Genomic DNA, 15,060 nt, shown 5'->3' on the forward strand with positions numbered 1-15,060 from the left:
GTAACGGTAGGCTGCAGCAATTATAAACTCTGCAATTGTGCATGGATCAACTAAGCCTATGTATGCATGTATGCATGTATGCATGTATGTACAAGAGAGCCAGGTGGAATTCTGTTTCAAGCAACCCCATAAAACCCCTCACAAATTGTTTTTATTTCTTGAAGTTTTCATAAAATTCTTGTGGACTTGTATTCTACACATGGGAATTCATGCAACAATGAAAAAAACCAAAAGCATTTGTTTATGTGATTTAAGGGCTACTTAGCTGTTATTTTTAGCTCATCTCATGATCACCAAACACCCTCCTCCTTTGCCACTCTGACGTATTGATGGTTTTCAATATCTTTCTCCCCATAAACACTTTTAATAGTTTATTGCTGGGATTAAAGCAAAAAATTCAGACTGTCCATATTTTAAACTGTGATTTTTAAAAAAATCGAAAAATTATTAAAAAAATAAATGTTTTTATTTTTTTTTTAAATTAAGAAAAATATTTAATGCCTTCAGAGAAGGGGATTTGCTAGGCTGGTGGAGTTTACGTATGTTTGGTAAATTTTTATTTTCCCCAAAATCAAAAACACAGTAAACATTGGTCACTATGCCCACCATCCCTTACAAGAAGCTGGAAAAGCAAACTTTTAGAACAGCTGTCCTACATATGTTGAAATTTCCTTGCTTTTGTCAGGATTTTCAGTTTGTTCATGCACTGCAAAACAATGAAGGGGAGCTCTTTTAAAACAAAACCTTTAAAAATAAATGTCTTTTAAATGTTTGTCACCCCACTGCCCTCCCCAACACACACTCACACCGTGCTTTTGGAAGAGCAACAACCACTAAAATGATAGATTTTACTTCTACATAATTTTCTGTTATTTTATCGTATTCTACATTCTGTAATGTTTGTAACTTACATTAGAGAAAAAATCTTACTCCCTCTTCTCCTTTCATTATACCTTTCATAATGAAGGACAAGTCAAACACTGCAAGTAGATGTCATCATCATTATCATCATCGTTTAACATCCGCTTTCCATGCTAGCATGGGTTGGATGATTTTGACTGAGGGCAGGCAAACCAGATGGCCGCACCAGGCTCCAGTCTGATCTGGCAGAGTTTCTATAGCTGGATGCCCTTCCTAAAGCCAACTACTCCGAGAGTGTAGTGGGTGCTTTTACGTGCCACCGGCATGGGGACCAGTCAGGCGGTACTGGCAACGACCTCGTTTGACTCTTTTTACACAGGTGCCAGTAAGGCGATGCTGGTAACGATCCCGCTCAAATGGTGTGTGAGATGTGTGAGAAAAAAATTTGAATTTTGAAACGTGTATCAATAAAGCAACATTTTCAGTCATTTATCTTAACTTTCTCTGCAAACTCATCAAATTTTATGAAACAGATGGGTTTTGAGATTTAAATTTAGGAATTTTCCAGGATTTTAATTCTTGTGTATGAGGGACCCAACAAACATGAAGTGCCTTAGGTCCCCCAGGATTTATATCTGGTCCTGCTTGTCACCCCTTTGAATACACACATGCACACATTATTGAAGCGAAGTTTCAAAATCCCTTTTTTTTTATCAATAATGGTCATCACTTATAAAGATTTAAAAAATGAGAATCTCAAAAGACTACCTTCATATCAATATTCTTAATTTTTTTCTTTTACCTTTCTACCTTTTTTTTTGTTTTTCAGATCATGGGACCGATTCTAATGATCCTCGATGGATTGGAGCCTGGTGGATTGGATTCTTGGTGATTGGTTTCAGTGGTGTGCTTAGCTTACCTTTGGCATTCTTTCCAAAGTCTCTGAAGAACCCAGACGTTATGCTAAGGCAGGCAATTGAACCGAAGAAATATCGGGAGTCTGCATCTGAATTGACCCTTAAGGCTAAACTAAAAGGTATTGCTTCATGTGTATGTGTGTGAGAGAGAGAGAGAGAGAGAGCGCTTTACCAAGTGCCCGAGGTAGCTGGTACATTCACTGTGAAAAAATTAGAGTGTTTAGATAAAGCTCCGCACTCCAGTAGCACCATTGAAAAAGACTGAAAAGCCAGAATGCATTTGACGCTCTCACTGGTCGCTGTTGAGATGAATTAATCATTAAAGCATGCACGATCACTTTCCCTCTAACACAGCAATACTAAACACTGTTATAACTGATTATATTTAGTTATAAATTTGAAGGTGGCGAGCTGGCAGAAACGTTAGCATGCCGGGCGAAATGCTTAGCGGTATTTCGTCTGCCGTTATGTTCTGAGTTCAAATTCCACCGAGGTCGACTTTGCCTTTCATCCTTTCGGGGTCAATAAATTAAGTACCAGTTACACACTGGGGTTGATGTAATTGACTTAATTGTCTGTCCTTGTTTGTCCCCTGTGTGTTTAGCCCCTTGTGGGTAGTAAAGAAATATATATTTAGTTATAAATAATCTAACTGCTAACTTTGTTTCCATTCTTTTCTCTTCAGCTTTACCAAAGTCTCTGGCAGATGTCTTGAAGAACCCAATCTATAACATATGCTTACTCTCCAATACAATTCTGCTTCTGATGGTTATGGGTTTCTTTGCTTTCGCAGCTAAATATCTGGAGATAGTTTTTCTTCTCTCACCTCTGAAAGCCAACATAACCATGTGTAAGTATTCACTTTCCACCCAGGATTTCTGGAGGGTTTTTTTTTTTCTTCTTTGCAACAAGTTGGCAGAATTGTTAGTATGCCAGACAAAATGCTTAGTGGCATGTCATCTTTTTTTACATTCTGAGTTCAAATACTGCTGAAGTCAAATTTGCTTTTCATTCCTTCAGGGTCAATACAATAAGTACCAGTCATGCATTGAGGTCAATGTAATCGACTATACCCCCTCCTCTAAAATTTCAGGCCTTGTGCCTATAGTGGAAAAGAATATTTTATTTTATTTTAACCCTTTAGCATTTAAAATGGCCATATCCGGCCAAAATATTCTGTTTTACGTTCAAACTGGCCAGATCCTGACTTTCACACCTATCCTACAATGTCATTCTAAAGCTAAACAATCACATCATTAAAACCTTGAAGCTAAAAGATGATACATGATTGCTTTGAAACAATTTGAATAAATAAGCTTTGCATTTGACCGAATCAGCTGAATGCTAAAGGCTTAATAAATGTGTGTGTGCCATTTGGAGGGAACTACCAATAGACATTTCTATTTCTGTTTTATTTCTACACTATTCATAAAGTCTCATGCACACCCACACACCCATCCGCCCACACACATGCACACACACTCACACATGTATCATCACCATCATCATCATCATTTTCATCATCATCATCATCGTCATCATCATCGTCATCATCATCATCATCATCATCGTCATCATCATCATCATTGTCATCATCATCATCATTTTCATTGTCATCATCTCATTGTCATCGTTGTCATTGTCGGCGCCGTCAACATTGTCATCATTGTTATCATCATTGTCGTCGTCATCACCGTTATTGTCATCATCATCATTATTTTTTCATATTAACACGGTTTGTTCTTATTGACAGTTAATGCCCTCTTGCACATATCAGAGACCCCGTCTTGTTCGTGTGTTCCTTTTAGGGCAAAGGGTCCTTGGGTGGAATCCCTTTTTATCCCTGTACATGAATATATAAGGACAGAGGACTGAAAGCATGTGAAGAGAAAGTGCTGGACTGGTCATTGAAGAAATCAACCTTTAATGACCAGTTGGGATGAACATTCTCATACCTTTGATACTTGTCATCTTCCTCATTGCCTTAGTCATCATCATCATCATCATCATTGCCAGTGCCACCTCCAGCAGCCCCAGCCCCACCACAACCATCACCTTCATTACTATTACCATTATTTCAACGTCCCTTTTCAATGCATCTGGTTCACTTTATTACATTCCCATGTGTCACATCATCCATATTAAAGTCAATATGTTATTAATTAATTAATATAATTTTCAATTCTTCCAGGTGTGGTGTCTCTTATATCTTCGTCGATGGGGACGCTGCTTGGAGGTACGATATCATCAAAGATGAGGCTGACTGTACCAAAACTGATAACATTGAAGTTGATCATTATGAGTGTTGTTCTGGCTGCTGATGTGATTAGTTTGTTCCTGGGATGTGACCAACCTGTCCTCAACAACCCTCCTGACAGGTGAGTTATGTAAGTACTTCTCAGAGTAGGCACAGCACAAAAATTTCCTTAATTTCACAAAACTTTCTATTCTTTGAGGATAGAAAAGGAAGCAGACAAAATGCCCGAATCTAATAAAGTTGATGAGTGGTGGAAAGCAGGAGGCTGAATTGGTTCTGGAATTGCAGGTGTTGGTACTTTAATACACCTGCTCCAGCATTCATCCTCAAAAGAAGAGAGGTTGGTCAAAAAAAAAAAAATGAGCCATTTTTACTGTCTTTAATTCGATTTTTGTGTTTCTCTTTTACTTGTTTCACTCATTAGACTGTGGCCATGCTGGGGCAATGCCTTGAAGAATTTTGGTTGAATAAATTGACCATAGTACCTTTTTTCTTTAAAGCCTGATACTTATTCTAACAGTCTCTTTTGCCTACCACTAGGTAGCGGGGATGTAAACACACCAACACTGGTTGTCAAGTGATGATGGAAGACAAACATAGTCACAAAGACACATGCATATGAATGTTGGGTAAAAACTGAAAGAGTTCAAATGCAACTACATACAACTGAAATTGGGATCTCCTTAAGGATCAAAACTCTGAGGAGGATCATCATCATCATCATCATCGTTTAACGTCCTCTTTCCATGCTAGCATGGGTTGGACGATTTTGACTGAGGGCTGGCGAACCAGACGGCCGTACCAGGCTCCAGGCTTAATCTGGAAGAGTTTCTACAGCTAGATGCCCTTCCTAACGCCAACCACTCCGAGAGTGTAGTGGGTGCTTTTACGTGCCACTGGCACGGGGCCAATCAGGCAGTACTGGCAACGACCTCACTTGAATCTTTTATACACGCCACTGGCACGGGTGCCAGTAAAGTGATGCTGGTAACGATCTTGCTCGAATGGTGTCTTTTACGTGCCACCAGCATGGATGCCCGATAGCCGCTCGGGCAATGATCACGCTTGGATGGTGCTCTTAATACCCTACAAGCTTGGGGCTACAACAGGGAATATTTTTAATCTGACCAGACTATAATTCAAAACGAAGGTTTTTACTTCCCTCATTAGGAAACTTTTGTATGCTGACGATTGCAATTTTGTCAAGAAAAAACAGGGTTGAAGGCAAAAATACAGGAAAAGGTGCAAAAACACTGAGTAAAACACGTGTATATATGCACATACTCACATGCACACACACACACACAACTATATATGCACACACCCACACAAAAAGAATCCATATACACGTCTATATATGCACAGGGGAAAAAAGCAGAGTGGAAGGTAGAATACAGAAAAATTATGTGTAAAAATATATAGGCAATAAACCTATAAACCAAATTCTCTATAAATATGTAAGAAATATATGTATAAAAAATATAAATAAAAATATATAAGAAATATAAGTACAAAGTATAAAGAGATAAAAAGCTTGTGTGTGGACACAATATAGAAAGCAAGTTCTATCTGTAGTCTCGGGGGGACCAAAAACGTAACAAATATTTGGCCACATATAGGCATGGTCTGAAAAGTTCAGTTCTTGAATTCAGACATGTTACTTTTCCAGATGAGCCATCTTTCCATATCACATAGACCACACTTTCCACTGCCATTGGTGTAGGGCTTACACTTGGCTAAAATCTTCCAATGGATGTTGTAACTGACACCTTTATCTTTTAGTGACCATATATGACTGAATAATTTGGTTGTTTTCCTTTTATCCCAGTGCCTAAAGCTGAAGGTATATTTCTTTTACAGATAAATTCCTCTATTTACATAATATCGAGGTCTCTTTCATTCTTTTGTTATCTTACCATTTTTATCAATATATATATATATATATATATATATATATTATATAATTAGGGCTTAGTAAAATAAATTACTTTGCCACATAATGTAATATTTTGAATTCGCCTTAAATGGTCCTTTTACAAACTGAACACTTGGTGAAATTGATTAATTAATTAATTTTACCCTCAATTGTTGATATATATATATATATATATATGTATATATATATATATATATGTATGTATATATATATAAATATATATGTATATATATATATAAAATGTAATTTCCATGACTTTTACAAGCTCTCCAAGACAGGTAACATGAATACTATAGGATTCCACTTGTACCATTTTATTTTTATTTTTGCCATCAGTTCTGAATCAAAGGACTTGTTCAAGGTGTGTCACTGTGAACATAATAACTATTTCCCTGTATGTGGAAGTGATGGGGCCAACTATTTCTCCTCTTGTCATGCTGGCTGTAAACAGTGGATAAATTCAGTGAGTAGCATCGTCTTTTATTTATTATGAATCATTTGTGTGTGTGTGTGTGTGTGTGTGTGATCAGATAAAATGCTTAAATAATCTTGACTATTGATTCTGCCATGAAGGGAAGCCATTGGGCCAGCGAATTTCCAAGATATAGCCCCCCCCCCCAGATCATCACAGATACTCCTCCATGTTTAACAGTTGGAAGAAAGCAGTCTGGGTCAGATACTTCTTTTGCCTGTCTCCACACGTATGTACGGCTGGTGATCAGAAATAAGGTAAAGGATAACTCATCCAAGAAAATAACATTCTTGCACTGCCCTAGGGACCAATTCTGTAGTTTTTACTCCACTCTAAACACTTTGCAACATTAGTTTTTGAAAGAAGTGGTTTTCTGATTGCAGCCCTCCTGTGAAATCCAGCTTTGTGCAGCCCTCAGCGAACAATTTTGTGAAACAGGGTTCTCAAGGTGGTCATTAAGCTCTGCAGTAATTTTGGGAGCTGTACTTTTGAGAGTGATTTGGCTGCTGTTTCTTGCAAGTTGAATTGTTTTGTGGAGACTCATTTGCTGTTCTGCCTCTCACTCAGTAAATTACAATTGTTTTGTCTTCGTTTCAGACATTTAGTTCCTGTTCTGCCATCAAGGGGGGGAAGGCAAAGACTGGAATCTGTGAAGACGGTTGTGGTAGCCTCTACATGTTTATAACCATGTTCTTCGTTGCTGATCTGGTTATGACCATAGACATTGTACCTACATACTTAATAATGATCAGGTAAGTGAAACCAGCAGTTACACACACACACACACACACATGCATACACACACACGCATACACACACACCATAAAGCAAGCTTCATATTTAATTATACATATACATATTTATTGCCAAACTAACGTGGCAGCCCAGGACGAATGCTGTTGTTGATTGGCTCTGAGAAGCGATCGCCTGTAACTAGATGTATGATGCACAAATCTGTGACCATAAACCTTTGAACAGGGGAGGTCATCAACTTCCCCTTGCTGGTTTGGCATCCACAGACTGGTTTCAGGGTAGTTGCCCCTTATCAATGTGGAGCAGCCAAGTCCAGCAGGGGTCGCTGTTGACTGTCTGTTCAAAGGTTTTTCGTGCACTTCCTTCACTCCTCTCACTGTGCCATCATATATATATATATATATATATATATATACACACATATATATATATATATATATATATATATATATATATATATATATATATATATATATATATATATATATATATATATATATATATATATATATATATATATAATAATAAATATTAGGGAATAAATCCAAATTTACAGGGAAAAATCAGATTTAGGATTGAATCCAATTTTATAATAAAATCTTAAGTCTTTCTTTGTTTGATTTGCATAATAGTGGTTTTTTCTCTAATTTAATATATATATATATATATATATATATATATATATATATATATATACACATTCACTGACTTTCAAACATTTCTATTTATATATATAATAATCAAAATAGACAAATAATTTGTGATATCATTATTATTATTATTGAAAGCTTCATCACAGAGGGCAACAGTAAAGCTATGTATATGCTATATATAAGTGACCTATGGTTGCTCTGTATTACTGAAAAATGTAAGCATCTGTAATTATCTCTAAATATGTAAAAGAAAAGATATTGAATTTTTTTTTCTTAACCCTTTAGCATTTAAACTGACCATGTCCAGCCAAAGAATTCTTCCTGTTTTTCCTTCAAACTCGTTAGATCTGACCTCTCACACTGACCCTACAATATTATTCTAAAAATAAACAATCACATCATTGAAATCTACGAGATAATGCATAATTAATTCAAACCATTGTGAATAAATTAGCATAATATTTATCAGAGAAATCTGAATGCCAAAGGGTTAAAGATTACTAATTCTGCCTCTCATTCTTCGTCATCTTTTGGATGAATAATGTTTGCAATAATATTTTCCAGAACGCAGTATGAAAAAAACAAAGCCGTTGCCATGGGATTTGGATCTTTTGTTCTGTCAGCATTTGGTATGTTAACTTACAATATCTTGCAAATTTTATTCCATAGATTCAAGTTCTTTACAGCAGAGTAGGTTCTGGTTTTGAAAAGTCTTCTTTCAAATTCCACAGAAGATAACTTCTGTTTTCATCCGTCCTGACTAAATTCTAGACTTGAAGCAATTCAAGACTCTGTGACAGTCTCTGACAAAAATGGTCTGGAATCTAGTTAGCTTTTTATCTTTTCACTTTTTTACTTGTTTCAGCCATTAGATTGTGGCCATGCTGGGGCACCATCTTGAGGAGTTTTAGTTGAACTAACCAAACCCAGGACTTATTTTCTCTTTAAGCCTGCTACTTGTTCTATTGTGAAAACACCGGTTGTCAGGCGGTGGTGGGTGACAAACACAAACACTAACACATATACATGATCATCATCATCATCATCATCATTTAACGTCCGCTTTCCATGCTAGCATGGGTTGGACGATTTGACTGAGGACTGGTGAACCAGATGGCTGCACCAGGCTCCAATCTTGATCTGGCTGAGTTTCTACAGTTGGATGCCCTTCCTAATGCCAACCACTCTGAGAGTGTAGTGGGTGCTTTTATGTGCCATCAGCACAAGTGCCAGTCAGGCAGTACTGGCAATGGCTACAAAAAAAATTGTTTTTTTTTTTCATGTGTCACCTGCAGACTGGCACAAGTGCCAGTAAGGCGACTCTGGTAACAATCACACTCGAATGGTGCTTTTTACGTGCCACCGGCACGAACACCACTTAGCTGCTCTGGAAACAATCACGCTTGGATGGTGTTCTTAGCGCTCCACTAGCATGGATGCCAGTCATCGAATTTGATTTCAATTTTGATTTCACTTGCCTCAACAGGTCTTCGCAAGCAGAGTTTAGTGTCCAATGAAGGAAAGGTATGCATAAGTGGGCTGGTTACACCCATGGAATAGGCCATGGGTTATGGTTCCACTGGGCTTGCCAAGTCTTCCCAAGCACAGAATATTTCCAAAAGTCTCGGTCACTAGTCATTGCCTTGGTGAGGCCTAATGTTCAAAGGTTGTGCTTCACCACCTCATCCCAGGTCTTCCTGGGTCTACCTCTTCCACAGGTTCCCTCAACCGCTAGGGTGTGGCACTTTTTCACACAGCTATCCTCATCCATTCTCGCCACATGACCATACCAGTGCAGTCATCACTCTTACACACCACTTCTGATGCTTCTTAGGTCCAGCTTTTCTCTCAAGGTACTTACACTCTGTCAAGTATGCACACTGACATTACACATCCATCGGAGCATGCTGGCTTCATTCCTCATGAGCTTACGCATATTCTCAGCATCACAGCCCATGTTTCACTGCCATTTAGCATGGCTGTTCGTACACATGCGTCATACAGTCTACCTTTTACTCTGAGCGAGAGGCCCTTTGTCACCAGCAGAGGTAAGAGCTCTCTGAACTTTGCCCAGGCTATTCTTATTCTTGCAGCTACACTTTCAGTGCACCCACCCCTGCTATTGACTTGGTCACCTAGGTATCGGAAGCTATCAACTACTTCTAGTTTTTCTCCCTGGAATGTGGCGGAAGTTGTTCTCTGCACATTTTCAGTGTTTATTGCTCCTGAGCATCTGCCACATACAAAAACTATCTTCCCAGTTAGCCTTCCTTTGATATTGCTGCACCTCTTATGTGTCCATAGCTTACACTGGGTACATCTTATAGAGTTTCTATTATGCCCTTTCTACAGAACGAGCAGGGCCATCTACCTGAAGGGATTTGTGGTTTGCCTGCCCTCCTACTTATTAGGACTTTGGTTTTAGCTAGGTTGACTCTAAGGCCCTTCGATTCTATTCCTTGTTTCCACACCTGAAACTTTTCCTCCAGTTCTGATAGTGACTCAGCAATTAGAGCAAGGTCATCACAGTTCCTGTGAACCATCCTACCCATGCATGCATGGAGGATGAACGTTAAACAATGATGATGATGTTGATGATGATGTTGATGATGATATGTGTATGTGTGTGTGTAATTTCTTGTTATTCCTTCTATTTTCAGGATTCCTTCCAGCTCCAGCCTTGTTTGGTCAACTTGTAGACACAGCCTGTTCCATATGGGAGTATAACTGTGGACAAAAGGGATCATGTCAACTGTATGACATATCAAAGCTCAAGCGATTGGTGTTTCTGCCATTGGTGGGTGGACGGCTTTTATCCATTGCCTTGATTCTGGTAGCTTTCTGTCTGGCAAGGAAACGGCAACAACCCGGAGACGTCTTAAGAGAGAAAATTGCAGAAGCCATAGCAAGCAGGAACTTAGAAACAACAAGTTTATGACAAAAATTATAAATCATGTTAATAATAATAATAATAATAATAATAATAATAATGATACAGGCAAATATATGCATGTGTGTGTGTATATATATATACACACACACACATATATATATATATGTGTATATGTATATATATGTATGTATATATATATATATATATATATGTGTGTGTGTGTGTGTGTATATATATGTATATATATATATATATATACATATATATATATGTATTTGTATATATATATATATATGTATATATCATCATAATCATCATCATCATCATTATCATCATCAACATCATCATCATCATCGTCATCGTCATCATCACCATCACCATCCTCCTCCTCCTCCTCATCATCATCCTCATCACCATCTTCACCATCATTCTGTAATGTCTATCTTCCAAGTTGGTATGCATGGGGTTGGAGAGTTTGACCAGAGTTGATAGGCAGAAGAACTGCACCAGGTTGCAGTCTGACTTGGCTTGGTTCCAACTGCTAGATGCCCTTCCTAACACCAACCATATATATATATATATATATATATATATATATATATATATATATATATATATATATAAAATTATATAATTATAGCTAAGGAAAATGAAATGAACAAATGCTTTTATTTCATTGATTTACAATTGTCTCCTTGAAAATGATTTCATGAGTATTACTATATTTTTATGCAATAAAATATGCAACCATTGATACATGAGATGTCACAGACACAAGATCAATTCTTCAGAATCATGCATAAAAATTATCTGCAAATAACTTTTATGCACGATTCTGAAGAACTGATCGTCACTTCAGGTATTAATGGTTGCATAACATGGCAACACTCACAAGATAAATTTTCAGCAAAACAATTGTAAATCAATGAAATAAAAGGACATGTCCACTCCATTCTCCTCTGTTATAATTGTAGAAACTCTGCAGTGTTTAGTGGATTTTTCAGGCTTTGGATTACCATCTGTCTGTTGTCTGATAGCCTGGACCCATGGATGAGCTTAACAGGGTAAACTTCAGGGTTAACATCCAAATGAAATTATATACACCTTCTCCTTGATTTACAACCTATGCGATTCATGACCTTTCACACTTACAACCACAAAAAATAGAGAAGATATTATGCATTTTTCTCATTATGTACAAAAATAATGGATTAAATTTTTGTTTTATATTTTTATAACCCATTCGAATGAAAATAATGTTGAAAAATATAAATCCGACATAAACCCAGATTGACTTACAACCAGTCAGTTATAAGTTGAGGAGAAAGTGTGTATATATATATATATATATATATATACGGCGGTGCATCAGCATGGCCGCAGCTCTGAGCTGAAACTCGAAAAAAAGAGAAAAAAAAAAAAGATATATATATATATATATTCACACACACAATATACAAAAACAGAAAAGCAAATCAGCAAGGGAGCCCCTATACAGTCTGATTATTTGCTAGAAACAACACTTACATGTGCATCAAACTAAACCCTACCATCCAGAAAAGGACTCATTATATGTGTTCAAAGACAGACCAAGATTCCCTCAGCAAAATGGCAAAAATATTGAATAAACATAATTGAAATAGCTTTAATCATAATTCTACAGAATCAAGGCCATCAAAGAACTAAACATTAACAGCAACAACACACGGAACATATATTAACTTCCAGTACTTTAAAACAACAGAAAAACGCAAAAATAAAACAGAAAACACTGCATGTACCCTTCACACACACCCCCACATTCAGTTTTGCCAATTAGCATCTTGTCTTGTGTTCTAATGATTCTGTCAGTTTGCCTCCTTAATAATAATAGTTCCAAACTTTGGTACTCAGCCAATAATTTCAGGGTGGTGGGTAAGTCGATGACATCAACCTCAGTGTTCCACTGGTATTTATTTTATTGGCTTCAAAAGTATGAAGGGCTAAGTCTACCTCAGCAGAATTTGAACTCAGAACATAAGTTCAGACGAAATTCCACAAAGCATTTTGCCTGGTGTGTTAACAATTCTGCCAGCTCACTGCTTTTGCTTTCTTGATGATAATAATAATAATAATAATAACTGTAACAAATATTAGCCTAAATATTTGTGAGGAAGGGGTTTCTTTCATTAAAACAACCCCAGCATTTGACAGGTGCTTTCATTTGTTGAATCTGAATTTCACTTTGGAGGGATTTCAATTTAAAAAGTAAAGAACCAGAAGCAATACTGCACTTCACTGATTCTGTCAATCCACCACCCTAAAAAGGAAAGCATAGGTTCAAGGTCTGAAATTTCCAGTGGATAGACAAGCTGATTACATCAACCCAGTTCTTGACTGGAGTTTAATGTTATCAGTGCCAAAAAAAAAAAAAAAAAAGAATGAAAGGCCAAGTTGACCTTTGCAGGAATTGAACTCGGAACATAAAGAGCAGGAACAAATATCTCGAAGCATTTAGTTCAATAATTCTGTCAATCCACTATTTTCTTTCATTTGTCAGAAGGGCAATGTTTGAGGGGGAATTACCAAAATATAAGGGGTGCACATAGAATCAATTATTAAAGTGGTCATTGCCAGTGCCACCTGACTGGCTTCCGTGCCAGTGGCATGTAAGAGGCACCATTCGAGCAGGATCGTTACCAGCATCGCCTACTGGCACTTGTGCCGTTGGCACGTGTAAAAAGATTCGAGCGAGGTCTTTGCCAGTACTGCCTGACTGGCCCCCGTGCCAGTGGCACGTAAAAGCACCCACTACACTCTCGGAGTGGTTGGCATTAGGAAGGGCATCCAGCTGTAGAAACTCTACCAGTCATAGCAAGATAATATGCCTCTGGCCAGTTGAGTTTGATAAGTCACCTATACAACTAAGCACTTTATAAATACAAATCCTATGGTCACTCTCTGACTGCCCATAACAAACAACCTTCTAAACATATTACAGCTCTAATGTTTTAGAGGGTGCTTCTTTTTCAGGTATCTGAACTACTGACAATATCTTATATATATGTACATACATGTTTATGAATTTGTTTTGCAAGATTCCTGATGTGAAATCATGTGTTGAAACATATATTTCTGGATGGTCGTTTTTTAAATTTTATTTTTTAAATATTTTTGCCAAATAAACACACACACAAGATATTCGTTCTTCACTTGTTTATTATTGTTGTTATTCTATCTCATGTCCATTGTCTGGAAATCTTTCAGCGCACATCTGTGACCTCTTCACTGACCCTTTTCATCCATGTGTATCCTCCTATAGTGATTGTCAGTAAGTGACATCCTATAATTTTTATAATTGCATGCGAGAAAGAGGTGGGTACGTAAATGACAAGAAAATAAGAATTTGTAAGACGTTTGTAATAAGTCATAACATATTTATTACTGGATGTAATTCACAGAAAGTGAATGCATATACAACAGAAATACAGAGCATAAGATGAATGTCTCAGCATGTTGAGTTAAGATGGAATTTGTTTACCAGTTCGAAAGTGAGGTACATGATAGAAAGTTCTATAACAGGATGTTGTGGACACGAGGCATTTCTTGCGTCATTTCTTGGGAATCATCAACTTTACAGAAGATTCATACCTAAATGTGTAGACAAGTTACTTCCCTTGACTTAACTATTCAAAGCAAAAGAAAGAAAAAAATTCTCCTCTCACTTTATCTGCCGAGGCATTAATCTTCTTTTGAGTCAATCAAGAAGGAAAGAGCTTCTGTTCCTTTGCTTGCACATCCAGTTCCTGATGCTTGTCTCTCTTTAACAGTTGATGCATGGGATTCTGCGGTCGGTGCTGTTTTACAACATACCGTCCATAATCAAGCTCGACCTTTGGGCATTCTTTGCTCGTCAATTAAATCCAGCTGAACATCGTTACAGTACATTTGAACGTGAACTCTTAACGATCTACATGTCGGTTCGTCCTTTGCAACATCAATTCGAGGGCCGAGATTTTATGATTTATACTGATCCCAAGCTTCTTATGTTTGCTCTGCCATCTATCAAAGACAGACACTCACCTCGTGCTTTTTGTCACCTGGACTACATTTCTCAGTTCACAAGTGACATTCGGCATATGCCAGGAACAGAGAATGTACCAACTGATGCACTCTCTCGTCTCCCAGTGGGTTCTCTTGCTGCAATCGATTTAACTGCCATTGCGCAGTTAAATTTGTGGGATTAGCCAGCTCTGTTTTTTTACCGAAAAGGCTCCTCCCATGATTTTTATGTTAAAGAGGAAAATGGCAAAAACCGGTCTGGATAGTTATCATTGTA

The 15,060-nt window shown here is 37.4% G+C and overlaps 1 protein-coding gene across 3 annotated transcripts in view; it reads left to right on the forward strand.

Annotated features, from left to right (window-relative positions):
* LOC115224050 (solute carrier organic anion transporter family member 2A1) overlaps positions 1-13,193 on the forward strand; it is a 45,650-nt gene extending 32,457 nt beyond the window's left edge. For 2 of the 3 annotated variants that reach the window (XM_029794849.2, XM_036512886.1), the window contains exons 4-10: positions 1,691-1,897; positions 2,464-2,628; positions 3,970-4,156; positions 6,308-6,434; positions 7,041-7,195; positions 8,414-8,478; positions 10,510-10,865. In XM_029794849.2, the coding sequence (XP_029650709.1) occupies positions 1,691-1,897; positions 2,464-2,628; positions 3,970-4,156; positions 6,308-6,434; positions 7,041-7,195; positions 8,414-8,478; positions 10,510-10,787 (1,184 nt within the window). In that variant the 3' untranslated portion in view covers positions 10,788-10,865. Of the gene's footprint in view, positions 1-1,690; positions 1,898-2,463; positions 2,629-3,969; positions 4,157-6,307; positions 6,435-7,040; positions 7,196-8,413; positions 8,479-10,509; positions 10,866-12,840 lie in introns of those variants that run through there. The other variant, XR_005003678.1, reaches the window with a different exon arrangement.
* Positions 13,194-15,060: the final 1,867 nt, after the last annotated feature.

The sequence above is a fragment of the Octopus sinensis genome, linkage group LG24, assembly GCF_006345805.1.
Source record: "Octopus sinensis linkage group LG24, ASM634580v1, whole genome shotgun sequence".
Classification (NCBI taxonomy): domain Eukaryota; kingdom Metazoa; phylum Mollusca; class Cephalopoda; order Octopoda; family Octopodidae; genus Octopus; species Octopus sinensis.